The sequence below is a fragment of the Chrysochloris asiatica genome, unplaced genomic scaffold (genome assembly GCF_000296735.1).
Source record: "Chrysochloris asiatica unplaced genomic scaffold, ChrAsi1.0 scaffold00040, whole genome shotgun sequence".
Lineage (NCBI taxonomy): Eukaryota > Metazoa > Chordata > Mammalia > Afrosoricida > Chrysochloridae > Chrysochloris > Chrysochloris asiatica.
The window spans coordinates 12,753,268-12,775,742 of NW_006408558.1; the positions used below are offsets into that span (position 1 = coordinate 12,753,268).

The 22,475-nt window shown below is 51.5% G+C and overlaps 1 protein-coding gene across 1 annotated transcript in view; it reads left to right on the top strand.

The window, feature by feature from the left end:
* The window catches only part of TSPAN32 (tetraspanin 32), a 40,028-nt gene that overhangs the window by 5,454 nt on the left and 12,099 nt on the right, over positions 1–22,475 (top strand). The window contains exons 4-10 of the mRNA XM_006861029.1: positions 2,195–2,269; positions 5,731–5,832; positions 6,856–6,942; positions 8,230–8,313; positions 8,425–8,516; positions 8,616–8,644; positions 9,437–9,641. Coding sequence (XP_006861091.1) covers positions 2,195–2,269; positions 5,731–5,832; positions 6,856–6,942; positions 8,230–8,313; positions 8,425–8,516; positions 8,616–8,644; positions 9,437–9,641 — 674 coding nt within the window. The remainder of the gene's footprint in view (positions 1–2,194; positions 2,270–5,730; positions 5,833–6,855; positions 6,943–8,229; positions 8,314–8,424; positions 8,517–8,615; positions 8,645–9,436; positions 9,642–22,475) is intronic.

Here is a 22,475-nt window from a genome sequence, read left to right on the forward strand (position 1 = left end):
ACAGCTAGGGCAGTTTCCTGCTTCTGTCTCCAAGGTGTGTGTGTGTGTGCACATGAACACTTTTGAAGGAGGTTGGAGGCAGGGGAAGACTTTCCCCACATGACTAGCGCCTGCACCCCACCCCTGCCCTTCCTGCCCCCACCCTTCTCCCCCAGCAGGCCTCTCACAGGAAATGAGAGAGCTGGCAGCTGCGGTGGAGGATACCGGTCATGTTATTTCTGAATTTATTTATTTATTTGTTTGCTCTGAGAAGGAGGCAGAAGCCAGCAGCTTGGCCCCGAGGTAGCTCTGCCCTGTAGCGCCTGGGTGGGCGGAGACCCCTCCACTGCCGGCACCCTCTCTGCTGAGGAGCCAAGAGGGATGCTCTTTCTCCTGAGGAATGAGATACTAACCCCAGAGCAGAGGGGGGAAGGGCCCCGGGGCTTCCTGCCCGGGAGGCCTTGTGGGGTGATGGTTTCCAGATGGGGAGGTGGCTAGGGGCCAGCAAGGAGGAGGGGGAGTAGGAGGGAGAGAAGAGGAGGAAAAAGGAGGGGGAGGAGGTAGGGGAGGAAGGAGAAACCAGGAAGGGAGAAGACAGAGAAAAGAGGAGGGGGAGGAGGGAGAAGAGGAAGGAGGAGGGGGAGGGGAGGAGGAAGAGGGGGAAGGGAAGGAGAAAACAAGGGGACAAGAGGAAAGAGGAGGGGAGGAAGGAGGGGGAGGAATTATGAAGAGGAGGAGAGGAGGAGGGACAGTGACGTCATGGCAGTACAGCCCACACTAGGTGACATATCAGAGTGTGGACCAAAATGAATGCCTATGAAACTTTGTGATGTTTCAGCAGAAAGTTTTCATTTCCTGTAGTTAGTTGTAACAACAAAGCATTTTTTTCTAAGCCCAGCTTACACGTATCAACAACGGAAATTCTAGGCTTGTATAACTTTCTGGTCCTTTGTCATGCACTCCGCTCAGAGCTGTCGCCATCCAATTACAACGGCCCTTCTAATCACGTGGTTCCGTCGGCCCGCCTTCCATTAGGGGCAGTTGTGAATTTCCTTGCCCGATTCTGTCAAATGATCTGGTCTTTCAGTTAACAACATAAGTACCGTTTGTGAACCGATACCCAAACCTTTTGAGAATGAAGTAGTCATTAAAGGAAAAGGTGAAGAAAAGGCAAAAGACGCTTTTCACTCAGTTACTGATAACGTCGTGTTTCCATGTAGACAGATTGTGTAATTTGTTGTAGTATAAGATTATCATGGGTCGGAACCGACTTGATGGTCACAAGAGTTAACTGAACGGGGTGGCGCCACCCCAGACATGCCCCTGAGGTGGGAAGAGGGGTGAGGAGGCAGGAAGAGGGGGAAGGCAGAGGCAGAGGCAAGCACCACACTACTGAGACCTTGCAGAACAGGCTGGCAGGAGGTGCTGGCGAAGGTTGGAGGGCCTCCCCACAGCCGGCCGTTCTGGACGTGGGGCGTCAGCAGGGCCATGTCTCTGTCATTTCTTGTCATTTTAACTTTGTGACCGTTGTTGGTGGTCATTGTTGGGTCAACTCCAAACTCATGGCGGCAACCCCCACCCCCACCCCGTTTTAGAGTACAACTGCCCTGCCCACACAGTTTTCTTAGCTGTCATCTTTCAGGAGGGGCCAGTCTCTGACAAGGACATCATTCTTTGTAAAGTGGAGGGTCAGCAAAAAAGAGGGAGACCCCTAATAAGATTCATTGGCTCAGTGGCAGCAGCAGTGGGTTCAAGTGTAAAAAAGGTTGTGAGGATAGTGCAGGACAGGGGGCTGCTTTGTCCTGTTGTTCATGGGTTTGCTGTGCGTGACAACCAAGGCCACAGCATCTAACAACTATTTTAAGGGTGGTCTTTCTTTCCAGGCCCTACTGAGTGGGTTTGAACTGCCAACCTTTAGTTTAGCAGCTGATAGCAAACAGCATGTACCATCCCACTCGCCTTCTGCAGCCCTGGGTATTTCTGGGCTTCCTTGATTGGATCCTTACTTATTGTCCCCCTATCTGTCCTCCCCTTTTATAAGACACCCTTGGAAAGGATTTGGCCCCAACTGACCCCCCAGTATTGAATTGGTCATGTCTCCAGAGATGCTCTTCCCCAGACAAGACCACGCTCAGGGATTTGGTCTTCAACTGATCTTTCAGGGACACAATATGCACCCCGGAGGCCGGGGTGACCTGTCCTCCCTGTCTCTCAGGGTTTCCTGTGCTTCTCGCTCGTGTTCTGTGTCCTGGTGCAGGTGGCTTTCTGGAGATTCCAAAACCCCACCCAGGTGAGCACCCCACCCTGTTCAGGGGGTCCAGAACCACCCACCACTACTAGAAGAGAGACGGCATGAGGGTGTGGGGGTAGGTCCACTTGTGGGGCTCACACTGGCTGGAGTGGGGTAAAAGGACAGAGAGACCAAAGAGTGGGCAGGCAGGGCGCTCTCTGGGTTGGGGGCTACAGCTCCCCGGGGAAGGAGGAGGCCGTAGGCAGGGCGGTGGGTCCGTGCTTCCCCAGACCCTCAGCTGGGAATCTGCTTTGCTCACCCCTCAGCCTGTCTGCTCCTCTGGGAGCCAGCTTGCTGGGAGAGGGCAGTGGGAGCAAGTGGTGGATGGGGATTGAGGAGGCTCAGCCTTCTTCCAGAGAGGGCAGAATGTCCAGGTCATTTTCTGAGCAGGCCTACCACACACTGAGCAAGATGCAGCAGGGGGAGGGGGACTGCAGGGCGAGAAGACACAGTGGACAGAGTGACCAGAATGGACCAGCCTCATTCATACTGCTGACCCTGGGACTGTCTGCCTGCACACTGGCCCCCAGCAGCCCAGGGAGTGACCTGCACACTGGCCCCCAGTAGCCCATGGGGAGTGACTAGGAGCACTGGACACGTCCTTGCGGGCACCTTCCTGGGAATTCCCATGTCTGTGGTAACTGGAGTGATGTGGCCCGATCCCCACAGGAGGTGGGTCCTTCACACATGCATTATTTCAGCTACAGTTACCTGAGTGCTGGCTTCGCCCTGAGGACACCCCAGTGGCCCCGAGAGGTCAGGGTAACTGTGCTCAGAGAGGGAGTGTCCTGCCAGGACGTTCGGGGGTGGGGGGAGGGAGGTCTCAGCCGGGCATGTCTGAGGGACCCAGCCTTTGTGAGAAACACGCTGAGCGGTTGAGGAGCCCAAACTGGGAGTCCAGGTTGGCCTTCCCGTTGGGCAGGGGAAAAAGGTGGCCAAAGGGTCAGGAGAGACCAGCTGGCCCAGTGTGTCACTGTTCCCGACCCTCAGGCTGCTCTGAGCTTGGGGGGTGGCGATCCAGATGGCCAGGGGTGAGGGTCAGCTCAGGGCCCCCTCTGGAAGGCTCACTTGGGGCCCTGGAGAGCAGTAAACATGCCCATCCTCAACCTCTCCTGAGATGCCTGGACAGGCCCCACCTGTCTTGAGGACACGGTCTAGGTGAGATCCCCACTCCCAGACAACCTGGACAACATCTGGGCCACCATGAAGGTATACAGAGGTGGTAGACAGGAGACCCCTAACTCCACAAACCCCTGTCCCTTCCCCTCTCTGGGCCTCAGTTTCCCGTGGCCCAGGAACAAGGTCTATTGGACTTGAGCTTATTCAGTGACAACAGCTAGGGCAGTTTCCTGCTTCTGTCTCCAAGTCCATCCAACCCTAGATGTAACCTGTCAGCTAGCCTGGGCCCCTCCAAACCAGGGAGCTTTCACTCAAGAAGGGCTGCCAGAGAGGGACCAGCAGAAGGACCTGCTGGAAGTGTGGGGAGGATGTGTGGGGAGGATGTGCTGGGGTTTCGGGGGTGGGGTCGGGGGGGCCAGCTCAGTGCCCAGTGCTCTCAGCCCTTACCTGCCTGAGCATCGCTCAAACTTCACCCCATCCCCCGGAGTTATCTGACGTCCCCACCCAGGATGGAATCCCTGCCGGCAGTAGCCAGTCTCCTTGGCCTTGGTCCAGCAGCTGCCCCTTCTTCCCATCCCCTCCCAAAGCGTCAAGTTGGTGACCAGCCTCACGTTGCCTGTTCTGTTCACAAGGGCTCTTCTGACCCACTCAAGTCTGGTCATTTTGTGGGTGGCCCGGGTTGAGACAACTGCCAGGGGCCTTGTTTAGCCTGTCCAGCTCCCCCACCCACATCCAGCCCAGCCTCCCGGTTCTGTGTTTATAGGTCTGAGTCCAAGATTCCCCAGCTGGGAGAGGAGGGGGCCTCACATGAGCCACAGGACAGATGCAAGCTGGGCCTTCTCACGACAGGGTGGGCAAGCCTGACCCCCACGTGGGTCTCCTCTGGCCCCCTCCCAGCCCTCCATAGTCGTCCTGGCCTGGTCTGCACTTCCCAGTGGACTTGGGGCTCATACTTGACCCCAGAGGGGAGGCAGATGCTGGTGGACACTCAGTCCACTGGGCACAGGAAGTGGGGGTGGTCCATGTGTATACTAGGTTCATGGACATGTTTGGAGTCAGGGCTCAGCCTCCCTGCAGGAGATGGGGGGGGGGGCTTGGAATAATCAGCTGCCCTCCCCAGGCCTGTTTCCTCATCTGCAGAGGAGGTTAAAGGGCCTACTCCCAGGTGAGAGAGACCAGCTTGGCCAAGGGTGCTGGTGGTCCCATGAGAGGGGACCTTTGAGCCAACCCCAGCTTAGGGAGGCAGTGGTGCCAGGTAGCAGGGGAGGGTGGAAGAAGGGGGTCCACCTATGTCCTGGGGTTGTGGGGCAGCGCTGACCATCAGAGCTGGATTCTGGTTCTGTGCCTCAGAACAGCTGTGAGGCCAGTCAGAGCAACCAGACGCTCAACCTGGAGTTCCCTATTCCTTGAGATCCCCTTGGCTACAGCACAAGTTTGTTCTGGTGGAACCTGGGGTCCAGAGATTAGAGCCACACCATGCCTGTTCACCCCACTTTCCCTCTGCACCCACACAGAGGGGCCTGAAATGCCACGTGAAGAGATCACTGGAGCAGCCTCCATCAAAGGCAGACCCTAGACTGGGGAGGAAGGGTACCAAGGTTTCCCTCAGGCTGCTTGGGCCTCATTGGTGACCAGGGACCAGACCACGAGTGCCCGGCTATTAATACCATCTTGCCTCAGCCAAGAGCCACTTTGTCACGGTGCTTCTCCCCTGGTCCCCAGACACAGATGCCAACCAGCACCCTCAATAATTCACGCTCAGATGAAGTACACAGGGGAGGCACCTTTTCCCCTGCCCCAGGCCCCTCGCTCCCAGATTTACCTGTAGGCTCAGGTCCCAGCCGGCTCTCAGGAGCTCAGGGTGGGGTGAGGTGGGGGCACCTGAAGACCACCTACAGCTCCTCATGGCTCACCCCGTCCCCAGGCCCACTTTGCTGGCTGTCATAGCAGACTGTCCATTCAATGGCCCGGGGGGTCACCAGGCCCAGGCAGATGAGATCTTAGGTACAAGCCCTGGTTGGGGACCCTGACTCCTGCTCTACCCTCAGTTCTCACAGCAATTCCTGGCCAGGTCCCCCCAGAACCTACTGGAAACAGGTGTGAGGGGGTCCATTAGGAACCCAGGCCCTGCTGGGGGCTGGGGGGCTTTGCTGAGTTCTGCTTCCTCATCTGGGATGGGGCACGGACCAAAATAGCATGCTTTCCTGGGCTGGCCCCTCCGGGTCCCACGGGCTGGGGGCTGGGGCTCATACGCAGGGCTCTCTGGGCCGCAGGGCTGGGGTTCATAGGGTGGCCCCATGGTGGACAGGCAGGGCCTGCCTCCTGTGCCATTCCCTGAGCAGGTGGAAGATGTTGTGCTGGACACCTTTGACCTGGTGTATGAGCAGGCTGTTCGGAGCCCGTCCAGTGTCCGGTGGCAGGAGTTGATGGCCATCCAGGACACGGTGAGCATGATGGGGCGGAGGGGCGGGGCAGAGACAGTAGGGGATGAGGAATGAAGGGGAGGTCGGTCAGTCTTCCGTGTCCACGTGCGGATGGACAAAGGATGGATACCCACACTGCAGGGCCAGATGCTGAGCAGGTCCCAAGGTATAGGTCACCTGTGTTGTTAAGTGCTACCAAGTCGGTTCCAACTCACAGGGACCCTGTATAGGGTTTCCAAGGAGCTGGATGTAACTTCCAACCTTGTGGTTCAGTGCTGACCTAGAGCGCCACATGAGGCCCCTTCTGGATGGGACAGAGTGTCCACGTCCTTCTTCGGCCCTAGGCAGGGCTGGCTACAGAATTTTCAGAGCCCAGTGCAAAGTGAACTTGGGGGTGGTGGGGACCACTAGTTCAAAACAAGATAAGTCCAAGATTGCCCAGATGAAACACTTGGGGTGGCGGGGGGTGGGGGATGGGTGTGCCTCTGTGCTGGTTACATAGCCAGGAAGCAGGCTCTGGAAGACAGCGGACCCAGTGGTCATTGGGCAGTCAGCAGGGTGTGTGAGCAGATGTTGGGCACCCAGCTACCAACTGAAAGGTTCACTGTTCGGACCCACCAGGGGCCTCTGGGAAGAAACGTCTGGCAGTCTGCTTCTGAAAGGTCGCCGCCTGGAGAACCCGGTGGGGCAGAGCTCTCTGCACACCGGGATAGTTCAACAGAAATTGGGCTTTGCTTTTTACTATGTGAGCGCCTCCCTGTATGGGTGGAGGAGGGGCTTACGTCCCTGTACCCTTTCTACAAGGGAGGTCCTGGGAAGCCTGAGGAGGAGCCACCACCTCTGCCCAGCAGACCCCAGCCTGCCCAGGGCCAGGGCAGTGAGCCTCCCCAGAGCCCACCCTGAGCCCTTTCTCCCTCTTGGCCTGTTTCCCCACCTGTCCAACGAGGACATGATAGTTAGGCTGCACACACACCATGCCCCGTGCCCTGCCCCAGGATTTAGCTCTAACCCACTGATCCTGCCCCATGTGCCATGTCCTTGCAGTTCCGGTGCTGTGGGAAGCCATCTCGGTTTGGCGGGCCGGGTGATGCGGAAGCAGGGTTGTGTCCTGGGGAGCTGGCCCTGAGAGAGGTGAGGAGGAGACTGGACCCTGGCCAGTTCAACAGCCAGTACAGCAGGGTGGCTGGACATCCTGGGGCTCCATCCAAACCCTGGGCCATGCCCCTCTACACCCACAAGGAAGGGTCCAGTGTGGTCAGGAGGGGTTATTGTGTGTGAGTCCCAGGCAGGACGGGGCTGGGGTCACTCCCTGACCCTGAAGACAGGGCCCCTTCACTGTGGCTCACTCATTCATAGGACCCCAGCGGTGGCTCCCCAGGCCTGGCCAGAGACCATGCTGGGGTTAAGTCTCTGATAGCAGTCCCCTTGGAAGCTTCCAGAAGCTCAGGGAGCAGGAGGGAGGGAGACAGGATGTGACCACGCCCACATTCCACAGAGCAGGAGTGTGGGGGAGGGGGGCAGAGGGATGTGGGCTTGGAGCCACCCCCGCCCCCTTGTCTTGGAAAGACCCCAGAAGGGCATTTCAAGGAGGAAGTCAGGAGGTTAAGGGTTGGCTGGGCAGAGGGTGGTGGGGTTCAGAGAGGAACAAAGGCAGAGAAGACCTTGTTTCTGACATGCTGAGACGCTGGGCTGGGCCCTCCCTCCCCGATAGCTGCTGCCCCCTCGGCTGGCCGCCATGGGCTGTGTCCCCTCCCCCGGCTGTCCTGGAGTCATACCCCCTGATCTCTAAGCAACAGCAGGCGGGCAGGACGCAAGGTCAGCAAGGTGCTACCCCCGGATGGAACGGGGTTGTCCTTCCATACTGGGCTGCCCTAGAGATGGGCAGAGGCGGTGCCTGGACTTCAGGTGTGTCTGGCCCCAGGATCACATGGGGCTGGAGTTCTTTCCCATCCTGTCCCCACAGGCCTATGGCCTCCTTGAAACCAAAGTCCACTCTGGCATGGGTCAGAGACACTGCTGTGTGGACACCAGGGAGGCCCAGGACCCCTGTGGCTGGCCCGTCCACCAGCAGTCGGTTTACTGGTCCCCTCCTGCCCAGGGATACTGCGTGCTGACCCTGGGTGGTCATTGGACCATCCTGCCCAGGAAGCAGAGATGTGGCTCACTAGTAACCCCAGGGCACTTGTGAAGTGCTATCCAGTTGGTTCCAACTCAGTGAGCCTGTATAGGGTTTCCAAAGAGTGGCTGGTGGGTTTGAACCACCGAACTTGCAGTTAACTGTCCAGGGCTTACCCTACAGCTCTGCACCAGTTAGTAATGCCTTTGCCCTGAACTCTGGGTGGGTTCCTGGGACTGTCCCATCTCCCCTACCCCTACCCCCCATCTTCCCATCAGCCCAGCAGCATCCCCTCTTCCCAGGACTGTCTCCAGGGCGTGAGGAACTTCTTGAGGACACATCTGGGCATCGCAGCCATCCTGGTTGGCCTCAGCCTCATCCTCATGGTACAGAAAGGCAGGCAGAAGGAGGTGGCCTGGTGGGTGGGCTCCCAGGGGCATGGTGAGCCTCACTGCTGGGTGCTGATGCAGGCTGCTCACCCCTGCTGCGGCCCCCAGGTATACAGCATGTTGCTCAGCTCCCTCCTCTGGGCCGCCATCCACTCCGGCCGCAGCTTGGACCGGAAGGGGACGTACACCCTGACGTCACGGTAGGTACGGCCTGCCACACTGCCGAGGTCTGCCCTGGAGGAGGTGAGGGGGCACTCAGGCTATCAGCTGCCAGATATCATCCTCCCCTTTCCACCCAGTGATGCCCCTTCTTCACTCTGCCAGCCAGGTGGTGACTCTGAGGGACAGGTGGTCAGGACAGCGGGCAGTCACAGACAGGCATGTCCTCCCTACCACGGACTGCATGCAAACCCACCTCAGCCCCATCATGGCAGCTGTGTAGGGCAGAGAACTACCCTATAGGGCTTCCAAGGCTATGGGGACTCCAACTGCTGACTTTTCACTTAGCAACAAAATGCTTTAGTCACTGTGCCACCAGGGACCCCGGACCCCTCTCTGCTTGATCCCATTCCTTGTCCCCTCTATCAACACATAGAGCACTTTGAGGGACCCCAGAGAGCAGCCCAGGATCTCTGATCTTGGGTACACACTAGGGCTGAGCACACAGAGGGAGGCTGGGAGGACTTAGGCCAGTCACCAACAGGCCCCTCCTGCCCCCAAGGTCCTCAGTGTAGGAAGCCAGAGCCTTCCAAGGCTCACGACTACCTTGAAACCAAACTTGCCTAGCAACAGTTATGTCAGCACTAGAAACTTACAGGTGAATTTACCTGAGCCGTTTCGGGGAAAAGGAAACTTGTGCGCTAGCCAAAACCACAATGACTTGGCAGATTTGCCCTATATAAGCTTGGAACTTTTTAATAAACTTTGTCACTTGCCATCAGCAGGTGTCCCCTACCTGATCACTGATCCCCGCCTCTCTCTCGAGTAACCCACGGTCGGAGCTGGAATCTGATACCTCAGAACATCCCTCCTCTGGCCAAGTGGAGCCCCCTCCCTCCTGGGGCCTCTTGCTGAGTTCCTCAACCACTGGAATAGCCACGTGCTCCCCTGTGCTTCACAGAGCCTCTGGCAGACGGTCCCGGGAGCTCAGTGATTCCAGATACCTCCACGGTGACCCAGTGCTCCAGTCCCGCTATGAAACGCAGGCTCTTGAAGACCTTCTGGGCCGAAGACGGGGTGCACATGGCTCGGGGCTGTGCCAACACTGCTGAGGCTGTGTCTCTACATCTGACCTGCCCCCCACCTGCCCACACCGGACTCCTAAGGTGAGGCTAAGGAGCCATGTTCCTCCACATCTATGCTGGGATGGGGAAGGGAGAAGACCTAACCACCTAAAAGGGTCTTTTTAGAAAGATAAGGGGTCAAACAAGTGAGGATGGCAGGACTTGGTCTCAGGTATGTCACACATGTGATCAGGAGGGACCAGTCCCTGGAGAAGGATCATGCTTGGAAAAGTGGAGGGTCAGAGAACAAGAGGAAGACCCCCAATGAGGCGGATTGGCATGGTGGCTGCTACCACATGGGGTCTCTATGAATCAGAACCATCTTAAAGGCATCTAACAACATACCTGAACCAAACACAGCTGAGCACCCCGGATGGTTTACCTAGCACCGAGTTACCCATATGTTGTGGACTGAATTGTGTCCAACCCCCAAAATAAGTGTCGGGCTCCTGGTGTGGTGCTGTAAGATAAGCCCTGAACTGCTAACTGGTTCAAACCCACCAACCACTCCTCAGAAGCCCTACATAGGGTTGCTATGAGTCAGAACCCACTCAACAGCATTTAACAACAAAATGTGTCAACTTGGCCAGGCCAGGATTCCCAATGTGGCATGTCTTCCTTCTACTTTGTGACCCGTTGTGGTTAAATCCAGTGATGAATCACTCAGTGGCTAAGCCAAAGCCACCAGCTTCTCCGTGGGGGAAGGATGTGGCCTCTGCTCTTGTAAAGAGGACAGCCTTGGAAACCCTGTGGGGCCTTCGACACTGTCCTATGGGGTCGCTCTCAGTCAGAAATCACTGGCACCTAACAAAGAGCCATTCACAGAATCCACGGGGGAAATGAGGACGAAGAAAGCAAGCCAGTCTGCAGAAAACAGCCCAAGTCAGACTCGGGAAAGCCTGGCCCACATGTCACCCCCCAAGACCAGGGTCCTAGGATGCGCAGTGCCAAGACCAATGTCCTAGGACGTGCATCCCAAGACCAGGGTCTTAGGATACACATCCCCCAAGACAGGGGTCCTAGGATGCGCAGCACACTCACTGTCTCCACTGCAGACTTAGCTCTGTAGGTCAGAAGTCAGCTCTCTGGAGGTGCTAGGGTACATCCACATCTGGGTGCACTGAGTCTTGGGTATCTCAGCTAGCTCAGAAACACCACAAAGCGGACTTCAGCTCCCACATTTATTTCCTTACCCTTCAGGAAACTGGAAGTTCGGATTCGGTGGGTGGCTCTTGGGGGTGGTCCCTTATGTGTCTCTTTCACTTCTGTCGCCCCCACCAGGCCTGGGAGCTCCTGGGCTTGTAGCTACGTCCACCTCCATTGTCTCCCAAGACCTTCCTCCTGGGCCCACTAGCTTGTCTCTGTACCAACGGTCCTCCTCATACACTGCTGTTGTTGTGAGGTGTCATCGAGCCATTTCCGACTCATAGCGACCCCTTGTACAACCGACCCTACCACGGCCCGGTTCTGCGCTGTCCTCGTAATCGCTGCTGTGTTAGAGCCAGCGTCAGTCCATCTCACTGGGGGTCTTCCTCTTTTTCGCTGTCCCTCCACTTTACCAAACATGATGTCCTTCTCCAGGGACTGGCCTCTTCTGATAACATGTACAAAGTATGTAACACAGAGTCTCGTCAGCCTCACTTCTAGGGAGGATTCTGGCTGTGTTTGTATTCCTACACAGTGATGATGGTGGTGATGTGCCGTGGTCAGTTCTGACTCATAGCGATCCTGTACAGGGTTTCCGAAGCTGTAAATCTTTACAGGAGCAGAAAGCCTCATCTTTCTTTTGTGGAAGGGCTGGTAGTTTCGAACTGCTGACCTTGAAGTTGGCAGCCCGACTCATAACCACTACGCTACCAGAACTCCTTATACATAGAGTAAGACCTATAGAAGCTGGAAACTGTAGACAGAAACCTAAGAAGGACACAAATATTGTCACTAAACTGAGGGGCAAAGTGGCAGGGCTCAACCCCTTCTACAGCTGACACCTCAAGGGTGAGGGTCTGACTTCCGCAGGCGTTAAGGGTTAGGATTCCAACCCGTATTTGATGGGGCTCTAATACAACCTGTCTTCCCTACAGGTGTGTAGGGCTGAGGTTTCAGGTTTTGTGCTGTCAGCTGGGGCCACTCTGTTCCTAAAAAACTCACATTCCTTCTCACCAGGACCCCCTCCACCTTCAAACCAGCAACATGGCCAGTTCCTCCAGTCTTTCCTGCTGCCAGTCAGGGGAAGAGGAAGCGCTCTGCTTTTAAGAATGTCTAGGATTAGAACCCATGTACCCAGACGATCTTGCTATCTTACAGCCACTGTGCCAGGTAGCATGGCATAACCATGGGAGTCCCAGGGATTAAGGTGGGCTCTTTGGAGGCATCTATTTTAGAAATTCTGCCAACCATGAGGCATTTAACCCACCACTGATGGATGGATTGCCACAGTGGCTACAAAAATGGGCTCAAACAACAACAGTTGTGAAGGTGTTTCAAGACAGCGTAGTTCTTCCTTCTGTTGGACGTTTGTGTTGCTGAGTTGGCACCTAACAACAACAACAACTGTCCCTGAGTGTTTTTATTTCTTCAAAATCCAAAGTTCTGGGTGGAACACCAAATTAGTCCAGCCGAGGCCGGCATCCCATGGAGCTGATGGGGAAGAGGGGACAGGAAGGCTCTTCCAACTTCTGTAGGTAGCAGGCTGGTCTCCATGGAGTGAGAGGCCATACTGTGGTTCACAATGGGCACTGGACAACCCACTGTAGTGTCTCCACAAAGGGAAGACCATGTGTAACTTCCATGGCTCCATCATGTGTAAGTTCTGGGTGATGGAGAAGACGCGGCTTGTGTGCTACACATGAGCATTGTTGCTTAGGTACCATTGAGTCCACTTAGACTCATAGTGAACTATGACTCACGCAATAAAACAGAAGGAAATGTGGCCAGGCCTGCCCACATACAATGGACCAAAACACTGCCCACTCCACTGCCATCTTCATAATTGTTGTTTGAGTCAACTGTTGAGACCACGTGCCAATCCATCTCATTGGGAAGAGGGTGCTCTTTCTCTTTTCTACTGACCCCCTACTTTACCAAGCATGATGTCGTCCAGGGACTGGCCCTTCCTGACACTATATCTAAAGTACCTGAGACACAGTCTCATCGTCTTTGCGTCCTTGGAACATTGTGGCTGTACTTCTTCCAACAGCATTGCTCCTTCTTTTGGTAATCCATGGTATACTCTGCTTTTGTTGACACAGGGTCACAAGGACCTCACAAAAGCCCAGTTAAACCACTTCACTTGATGATGGAGTGCTCTTGGGCCAACCCAGCTTCATGGTCCAGGAGACCAGCTGACACACAGTCCATGCCAAGCAGTTTCGGGCACATAAGAGAAGCCAAGGCTGGCATCCCAAATGGAGATGAAGTTCTTGTTAAAGAGCGTGTGGTTGCTCCATGACTCGGACGGCATTGTGATTCTCCCATCAGCCAGGACACTGCTGTAACCTTTGATCCCTGGGCAAATGGCTTGACCTCTCAAAGGGAAGCCCAAGCCACCAGGAGCCCCTTCTCTTGGTCTGGGTCCTGCTGAAAGCTGGCAACCTATTTGGCCTCTGGGATACAGGTAGACCCTCAGATGTGGTCCATTTCTTCTGAAGGGTTTTGTAGCTCTTCCTTACAAGTTGCTGTTGAGTTGATCTCGACTCACGCGACTCAGTGGGGTCAGTAGAACCATGAGGACTCTGGTGGCTGATGTTTCGGAAGCAGATCTTCTGAAACACTTCTGGGTGAACCTGTGCATCCAACATTGGGGTTAGCTACCAAAGGTTGCCCCACTCCAGGTCTCAGCCTTTCTCTTAGTAGTAGATAATCCAGGATACTTGTCCTTTGCCCTGGAGATGATGTCATGGATTGAACTGTGTCCTCCCAAAATTTATGCCAACTTGTCTGGGCCATGATTCTCAGTGATTTGTTGTTGCTAGGTGATGCTGAGTCAGTTCTGACCCTTAGTGACCCCCTGCACACCAGAACGAAACACCGCCCAGTCCTGCACCATCTCACAACTGCCACTATGCTTGAGTCCATTGCTGCTCACACTGTGTAGTCCCTCTCATTGGGGGTCTTCCTCTTTCCCCAACCCTCCACTTTACCAAGCATGATGTCCTTCTCCAGGGACTGGTCCCTCCTGATAATAGGTCCGAAGTACGAGAGACTAAACGTCTGGCTATCCTGGCTTCTAAAGAACACTGTGGTTGTACTTCTTCCAACTCACATTTGTTTCTTCTTCTGGTAGCCTATGGTACCTTTAATATTCTTCTCCAACACCACAACTCAAATGCATCTATTCTTCCTTATTCATGTCCAAATTTCACATGTATGTGAGGCTATTGAAAATACCATGGCTTGGGTCAGGCGCACCTTAGTCCTTTGCTCGATGGTTTAGCAGTGCTGTAATGAAATGATGTGACGTGATGAGCCAGTAAGAGGATTAAAGGTAGGATGCAATGCCCTTATTCCCATCTCAGCCCAGATCCAGTGTAAGGGGACTTGGAGTCTCAGTACTGAGGAACTCTTAAACCAAGAGAGAGACCACTACCAAGACATATGAAGATCTCCAAGGAACGCTGGCCCTGCAGATGCTGAAAGGAGACAAGGATCTTCCCTAATGCCGACAGAGAGAGCAAGCTGTCTCCAGGAGCTGCCATGCTGACTTCTGGCTCCCAGCCTCCTAAACTCTGAAAGAAGACATTTCTGGTCGCCAAAGCCACTGCTTGTAGTAACTCTGTGAAGCTGCAGTAGAGAGTTAAGGCAGGTGGTGTGTCCAAGTCTATGGTACAAATGGTGGGATGGGGCCATCTGACCTCCTCTAACTTCACAAGGGGAATGGAGAATCATTTTCAATATCAACTGGCCAAGACTGAGTCCTATAAGGTGGAGGTGACACCAGCTGTCCCTCCCAAGGCACTTTACTCTGCTGTGTTCTCACCGCAATGGCCACACCGAGCTCGTGGACAGACTCACGGTTAGGAGATGCCACATTAGGGCAGGTCACAGGGTACAATTCAGAACCAGAAAGGGCTGCTGTGGGACCCGACCCAGAGAAGCAGTGACGCCAGAGATGGAGGCAGAGACGATAACGTGGAGATGGAGCAGCTGGGGACTCTAGACCCAGAGAGGGAGAGGGTCTGTGTGCTGACCAACTGGGGGTAGGCTTGTGGCTGGCTGATGACATATGACTACGAGGTTGATGATACATGGCTATGAGGGGCAGGCTTTGGTTGGGTGATGATGCATGGAGGGGATTGTAACCATGGCAATAAAACGATTTATGATAGGATGAATGTAAAGCTAATGTTCTCCCATGTAAACTATCACATAATTCACAATAAAACATTTTTCTAAAAATGAAAAGAAAGGGTCAGGACACGGTCCTTCTTAGTACATCCACGGTCAGGTCTCTGTCTGACCCTTGGTCTCTGGGTCCTGAGGCCCCCCAAGTCTCTCAGCCCTTGTCCTGCTCAGGCAGATGCTACAAAAGCTCTAGCTCCCCCAATAAATGCACGGAGGCACCCCATTCCACCAGGAAGTGTCCTGTCCACAGGCGCTCAGGTCCTTGCTCTACAAGGCAGGAAGCTCACACTCTCTCCTGGTTCTGACACCGCAGCTTTGACCATTTTCCTGAAGTTGCTTCTCGCCATATCTCTTTCTCTCTCCAGTGTTACGCTCTCTCAGCCTCCTTGGTCTAGCAGGTTCTCAGCGTTGGGACCATGGGTCCTAAGGATGTGCTCCACTTGTCGCTCTTCTTTCTTTTCCAATGTTTTATTGTGAATTATGTGATAGTTTACATTACAAGCCTGCACATCCCACCCCCGGTCATCAGCACACAGCCCCTCTCCCTGTGTCTAAAGTCCCCAGCTGCTGTTCTTCTTAATGGGAGTAAGGTTGCCCCCATTTGCCTCTAGGATGACTCATTTTAAGCTTAGTGAGATGGCAAAACTGATCAATTCCCTCACAAGGGTTCCACGCACCTTATTTGCATAGCCCACCCCCACAAGAGCGCTATGCCACACAAGCACCTTGTTTGCATAACCCCACCCAGTCATTTGGTGGAAGCTCCAAATTCTGGCGAGAAGAGCCATCTAGAATCATTTACTGCAGTTCAGCACCGTGGAGATGAACTTCATGGAGAAAGCACGACCTTACATTTTCCTAGGGTTTCTTTCCCCACACTCTGCCTGCCATCTGTGGTGTTTAACAACATGACTTGTCCTCTCTCCACATCCCATCAGCACAATATCCTGAGGGTGGGAAATGTCAAGATCTCTGTGGACTGCAGATGGCCAAGCGCCAGACCATTAATGTCATCCGGAAGCAAGACAATACTACAGGGCTCCCAGGTGAAAGCAAACGGTCTCTATGCTTCTCTGCAGATTGGGAGAAATTAAAAAAAGAAAAAGGCATTCACTGGCCAAAGGCTGGATGGTTTTGTCCCCCCGAGAATCTGAATCTCTAGCAGTAACTAGTATCACCCTTGGATCATTAAGGTTTTGGATCAACTTGGCTGGGCCAGGATCCTCAGTGGTTTAGGAATTAAGATGTAGGAACCACCTCCATGATGAGATGCAATACAATGTAATCACACCCATGATGTGACAGCAACTCAAAAATGGCTAATGACAAGAGTTATGGGCCCATCTTAGAATGTATACAGTATGAATCCAGGAAAACAGGAAGTCATCAAAAATGAAATGGAACACTTCAGGGTCAATATGCTTGGCATTTTACTGTTGTTGTTTGGTGCCGTTGAGTTGGTTCTGACTCATAGTGACCCTGTGCACAACAGAACGAAACACTGCCTGCTCCTGGGCCAACCTCACAATCGCTGTTACACTTGTGTCCATTGCTGCTGCCACTGTGGCAATCCATCTCACTGGGGGTCTTCCTCTCTTTCACTGACCCTCTGCTTTACCAAGCTAAAAGGTTCTCCAAGGACTGGTCCCTCCTGATAATATGTAAGAAGTCTGAGAAATGAAGTCTGTCCAACTTGGCTTCTAAGGAGGGTTTTGCTTGTACTTCTTCCAACACAGATTTGTTTTCTAGCAGTGTGTGGTACGTAGTACAATGCATCATTTTTTTCTATCATCTTTCTTATTCATTGTCCAACTTTCACATGCATAAAAGGCTACTGAAAATACCATGGCTTGGGCTTGGGTCAGGCGTACCTTAGGCATCAAACTGACATCTTTGCTCTTCAACACTTTAAAAAGGTCTCGTGCAGCAGATTTGCCTAATGTAATACGTTGTTTGATTTCTTGACTGCTGCTTCCATGAGTGTTGATGGTGGATCCAAGAAAAATGCAGTCTTTGATAACTTCAATCTTTTCCCCATTTATCGTGAGGTTATTTATTGATCCAGTGATGAGGATTTTTGTTTTCTTTACACTGACGTGCAACCCATACTGAAGCTTGTGGTCTTGGATCTTCATCAGTAACTATTTCAAGTCCTCTTCGCTTTCAGAAAGCAGGGTTCTATCATCTGCATATCTCAGGTTGTTAATGAGTCTTCCTCCAATCCTGATGCCATGCTCTTCTTCATATAAACCAGCTACTGAAATTATGTGTTCAGCATGCAGACTGAATAAGTATGGTGAAAGAACCCAACTCTGGCACACACCTTTCCTAATTTTAAACCATTCTGTTCAAATGACTGCCTCTGGGTCCTCATGAGCACAAGTAAGTGTTTTGGAATCCCTGTTCCTCACAATATTATCCACAGCTTGTCAGGATCCACACAATAGAAAGTCTCTCTTTGCAGATTCAATAAAGCAGAAGTAAACATCTTTTTGGTACTCTCTGTTTTCAACCAAAATCCATTCGACATCAGCAATGATATCCCTAGTTCCACACCCATGTCTGAATCTGGCTTGACTGTCTGGCACTTCCCTGTCAATATATTACTGTAGCCAATTTTGAATTATCGTTAACAAAATTTTACTTGCGTGTGATATTAATGATAATGTCCGGTGATTTTTCCATTCCTTTGGGTCACCTCTCTTTGTAATAGACATAAATATGGATCTCTTCCGGTCAGTTGGCCAAATGTCCTGGTAGAGATGAGCGAGTGACTTTAGTATAAGGTTTCCAGGGCTGTAAACCATGACAGGATCCGAAAGCAATTGTTAGATTCACACTGCTGATGTTTCAGTGAGCACCCCAGCTTGGAAGCCACTACCCTACCAGGGTTCTGTGAATAAGTTGGCTGAAGGGTTCATGTACTTCATCATCACTGGCCATCAAATGCTCACACGCATGTCCAGGCTGGAGCTGAAGAAAATGAAAATAAGTCCACGAGAGCCAAAATATGACCTTGAACCTTGCGTATATCTCACCTTAATTTAGAGACTATCTCAAGGACAGATTTGATGCATTAGACAGTAATGACCGAAGACCAGAGAAGTCGTGTGATGACATCAAGAACATCATACATGGGGAGAAGAGCGGAGAGGGGGACCCTACCCAGAGAAGCAGCGATGCCTGAGATGGAGGTGGAGACGATGACGTGGAGAGATGGAGCAATTGCAGACTTTAGACACAGAGAGGGAGAGGGGCTGTGTGCTGACGACCGAGGGACAGGCTTGCAGGGTATACCCTTTGGTTTGTTGATGATGCATGGAGGGGATTGTAAGCATAGCAATCAAATGATATATGACAGGATGAATGTAAAACTAATGTTCTCCCATGTAAACTATCACATAATTCACAAAAAAAATTAAACAAAAAAAAAGATAAATGGAGAAAAAAAAAAAAAGAACATTATACACAAAGAAAGCAAAAGGTTATTAAAAAGACAAGAAAAAGACCAAATTGGATGTCAGGAGAGACTCTGAAACTTGTTCTTCATCGTTAAAGAAATGATGAAGTAAAAGAACTGAACAGAGAATTTCAATGAGTAGCTCGAGAAGACAAAGTCAAGTATTATAACAAACTGTGCAAAGATCTGCAGTTAGAAAACCAAAAGGGAAGGGCACGCTCAGTATTTCTCAAGCTGAAAACACTGAAGAGAAAGTTCAAGTTAGGCTGCAAAACTGAAGGATTCTAGGATTCTGTGGGCGAAATATTGAACGACAAAAGAAGTATCAAAAGAAATTGGAAGGAATATTTCGAATCATTGTACCAAAAACCATTTCAGGGGGCAGCAAATAATCAAGAACTAATGGTATTGAAGGAGGAAGTCCAAGCACACGGAAGGCAGTGGCAGAAACCAAGGCTCCAGGAAATGATGGAAAACAAATCGAAATGATTCAACAAACTGATGCAGTACTGGACATGTTCCCTCATCTGTGCCAAGAAATCTTCCACATTTCTTGAGCCGTATCTGTGCCCATTCCGAAGAAATGTGACTCATTCGAATGTGGAAATCACCTAATGGTATCATTAACATAACGTGCAAGTAAAATTTTGCTGATGGCAAAATTAAACACCAATTGGAGGAGTACATCCACGGGGAGCTACCAGAAATTCACACGGAGAACATGGGAAAAGGGATAGCACTGTTGACGTCAGCTGGCTCGTGGCTGAAAGCTGCGCTTTATTGTACTCCTGAGAAACTGCACATAGACCAAGAGGCAGTCAGTCAGAGTAAGGGGAAACTGAATGTTTTTCAATCAGGAAAGGTGTGTACCAGGGTTGTATCCTTTTACCATGTTTATTCAATCTGTAGGTTGAGAAAATAATTCAAAATGATTCCTCCATCAGGGCTGGAGGAAGACTCATTAACAACCTGAGACGTGCAGATGACAGAACCTTGCTTGCTGGAAAGAAAGAGGATTTAAAATACTTACTGATGAAATAAAAAATGACAGCGTAGTGGTTACGAATCGGGCTGCTCACCTCAAGGTCAGCAGTTCAAAACTACCAACTGTTTCGTGGGAGAAAGATAAGGCTTTCTGCTCCCGTGAAGATTTCGTCTCAGAAACCCTGTACATGGTCACTATGAGTCAGAATTGACTCCAAGGCACACCACCACAGCATTCAATGTGGATTGCACCTCAATGTAAAGAAAATGAAAATCCTCACCACTGGACCAATAAACAACATCATGATAAGTAGAGAAAAGACTGAAGTTGTCAAAGACTTCATTTTTGCTTGGATCCACTATTAACACTCATGGAAGCAGCCGTCAAGAAATCAAATGATGTATTGCATTGGGCAAACCTGCTACACAAGACCTCTATAATGTGCTCAGGAGCAAAGATGTCCGTTTGAGGGCTAAGGGGCATCTGAACCAAGTCATGATGTTTTCAATTACTTCATATGCATGTGAAAATTAGACCATGAATAAGGAGCCCTAGAGTAAAATGAAAGCATTTGAAGTGTGGTTTTGGAGAAGAATAATCAATATACCACGGACTGTCCGAAGAACAAACAAATCCGTGTTGGACGAAGTATAGCCAGAGTGCTCCTTAGAAACCAAGATAGCGTGGTCACTCGTACTTTAGACTTGTTGTCAGCGGGAACCAGTCCCCGGAGAAGGATATCTCGCTTGGTAAAGTGGAGGGTCAGCAAAAAACGAGGAAGACCCCCAAGGAGATAGCCTGGCACAGTGGCAGTAACAATGAGCCCAACATAACTGCCCCTGTGAGGATGGCACAGGACTGGGCAGTGTTTCCTCTGATGGGCCTTCTGTTGTTATGAGCCAGAACCAACGCCAGGACTTGTATCAGGCAACAAGGGCCCAACTTAGAGGTTGGGAAACTGCCTCAGGTTCCAGCTCCCACAGTGTACTTACTGAGTTTCTGGATATGCATGTGCATAGCCCCCCGACCTGGGCTTTCCAGGTGGGGGTTCCAGAGGTTACATCCACCAGCTGTGCATAGGTGTCTGGCTGCTCTGTAAACACCCACCACATTTTTAAACGCTGTCATTTTGAGGGATGTAAAATGGTGTTGTAATATGGTTCCTTGTTCATTGGCTGGGTCTTACATCTGTTTATTGATCAGTTCTGTGTCCCTTTCTGCCATGTTTCTTCTGATTTTTTTTTTTAATCCATTCTATATTGAACTCTATGTTCTCTTCTTACTGGTGACAGAGGACATTTTACGTATTTGGGGGCTAGAATTCATGGTAGCTCAGATGAATTTGAATATGCATAATGAATGAGTAACTTTGGCGGAACAAATGTTTTTAACTTTTATTATCTTTCATGGGTTTTTTTTCTATTAACCTTGGTGTCCCCTGAGACTATGGTTTTGAGCCCCCAGCCCTGTGACTCATTCCCTCAAGGTGACTGATTGTGTCTAAGAAGTTTTAAAAACTTTGCCCCTTGAATGCTTCACCACATTCATGGGTATATTTGTAGCCAAAGTAAATACATGTCCAGTGATGCTGTCTGTCAAAACTATACCTGCTCATGGGCATGTATGCTCCCACTCTCCTTCTCACACCCACTCGGCCAGTGTGTCTAGACACGATGTTGTTAAATTCCATTGATTTGGTTCCTACTCATAGGGACCTTGTTTAGGGTTTCCGAGGAGTAGCTGGTGGGTTTGAAGTGCTGACCTTGTGGTTCACAGTCCAGTGGTGATCCTACAGTGCCACACCAGGAGTCCGTATCTAGACACAGATAAGCATTATTGCAGGACTGTGTATATGACAATATTTGCCTCTATTGCCTTTAACTCTTACACGCCTTCCTATGTCTTCTGCTGTAGCCATCGTTTTTTGACCTCCGTCTTATTGTATGAAGTCCAGTGTGGTGCTGCAGGATAAGCAATGGACTGAAAGATCAGTTTGAACCTCAAGATTGGTTCAAACCGAGTCTCTATGACTTGGAACCCCACTCAACAGCACTTCCCAATAAGAACTCTTACTGTATATTATCTTCCCATTCACCCAAGTTAACACACATCTACCTTCTAGCCAGGAATCTAGTCTCCCTTGCCCTTCTCATCCCTGAGAACCATCAAACTGCTCTGTTACCTGTCTCCGGCTGGCTTCTCTAGAGAAGCAAAACCAATGAAGCTTATCTCTGTAGACAGAGAGAGGGGATCACATCAAGGCATGGCTCACAGATTTGTAGAGGTGGACAGTCCCAAGTCCATGGATCTGATGTCAGGCTGCAGGCTTCTGACTCCTGTGACTGCAGGGCTGATGGACCAAGATTGGCAGGTCAGGTGAGAGGCAGGCAGGTCAGGCAGGTCAGGCAGGTCAGGTGAGAGGCAGGTCAGGTGAGAGGCAGGCAGGTCAGGCAGGTCAGGCAAGTCAGCCGGCTGGCTGCTGACAGCTAGCAGGATCAGCAGGTGACACAATGAACAACTGGCTCAAGTCCAAAGGACTGGAGGCTGGATGATGAGCCCAACACGGAATCCACAACTAAGAGAAATAGAAGGAAGTGTTGCTGGGGTGTCCAATAGATTGGCAGCAGGCCACACCCCCAAGGAAGCTTCCTTTCAGTTGATTGGCTGCTCACAGGGAATGATTACATCTAAGCTGCCAAACAACTGAGAATCCCGACCCAGTTAAGTTGGCACAAACCTTCACCCTCAGGACCTCTGAATGAAAAGTTTTTTGAATATAAAAAGTAGAAACAATACTGCAATCAAAAACATATATAACTATCACCCCCATTTAAATGGCTCATTAAATTTTCCACATTTGTCTGGTTTACACTCTGCCTCTGTCTCTCTCCCCATCTCTCTCTCTCTCTCTGTCTATATAACACATTTTAAAGTAAATTAGTCTTTGTGACATACCAACCATACAAAGAGTAGAAGTTCAGCATCTCCAAAATGAAAAGTCTGTCTCCTACAAAACCACCACCTCCTCTCAATCTAGCTGAGTTCACAAGAATCCTCTCTATCTAGATATATGTTGTGGTTGTGAAGTGCC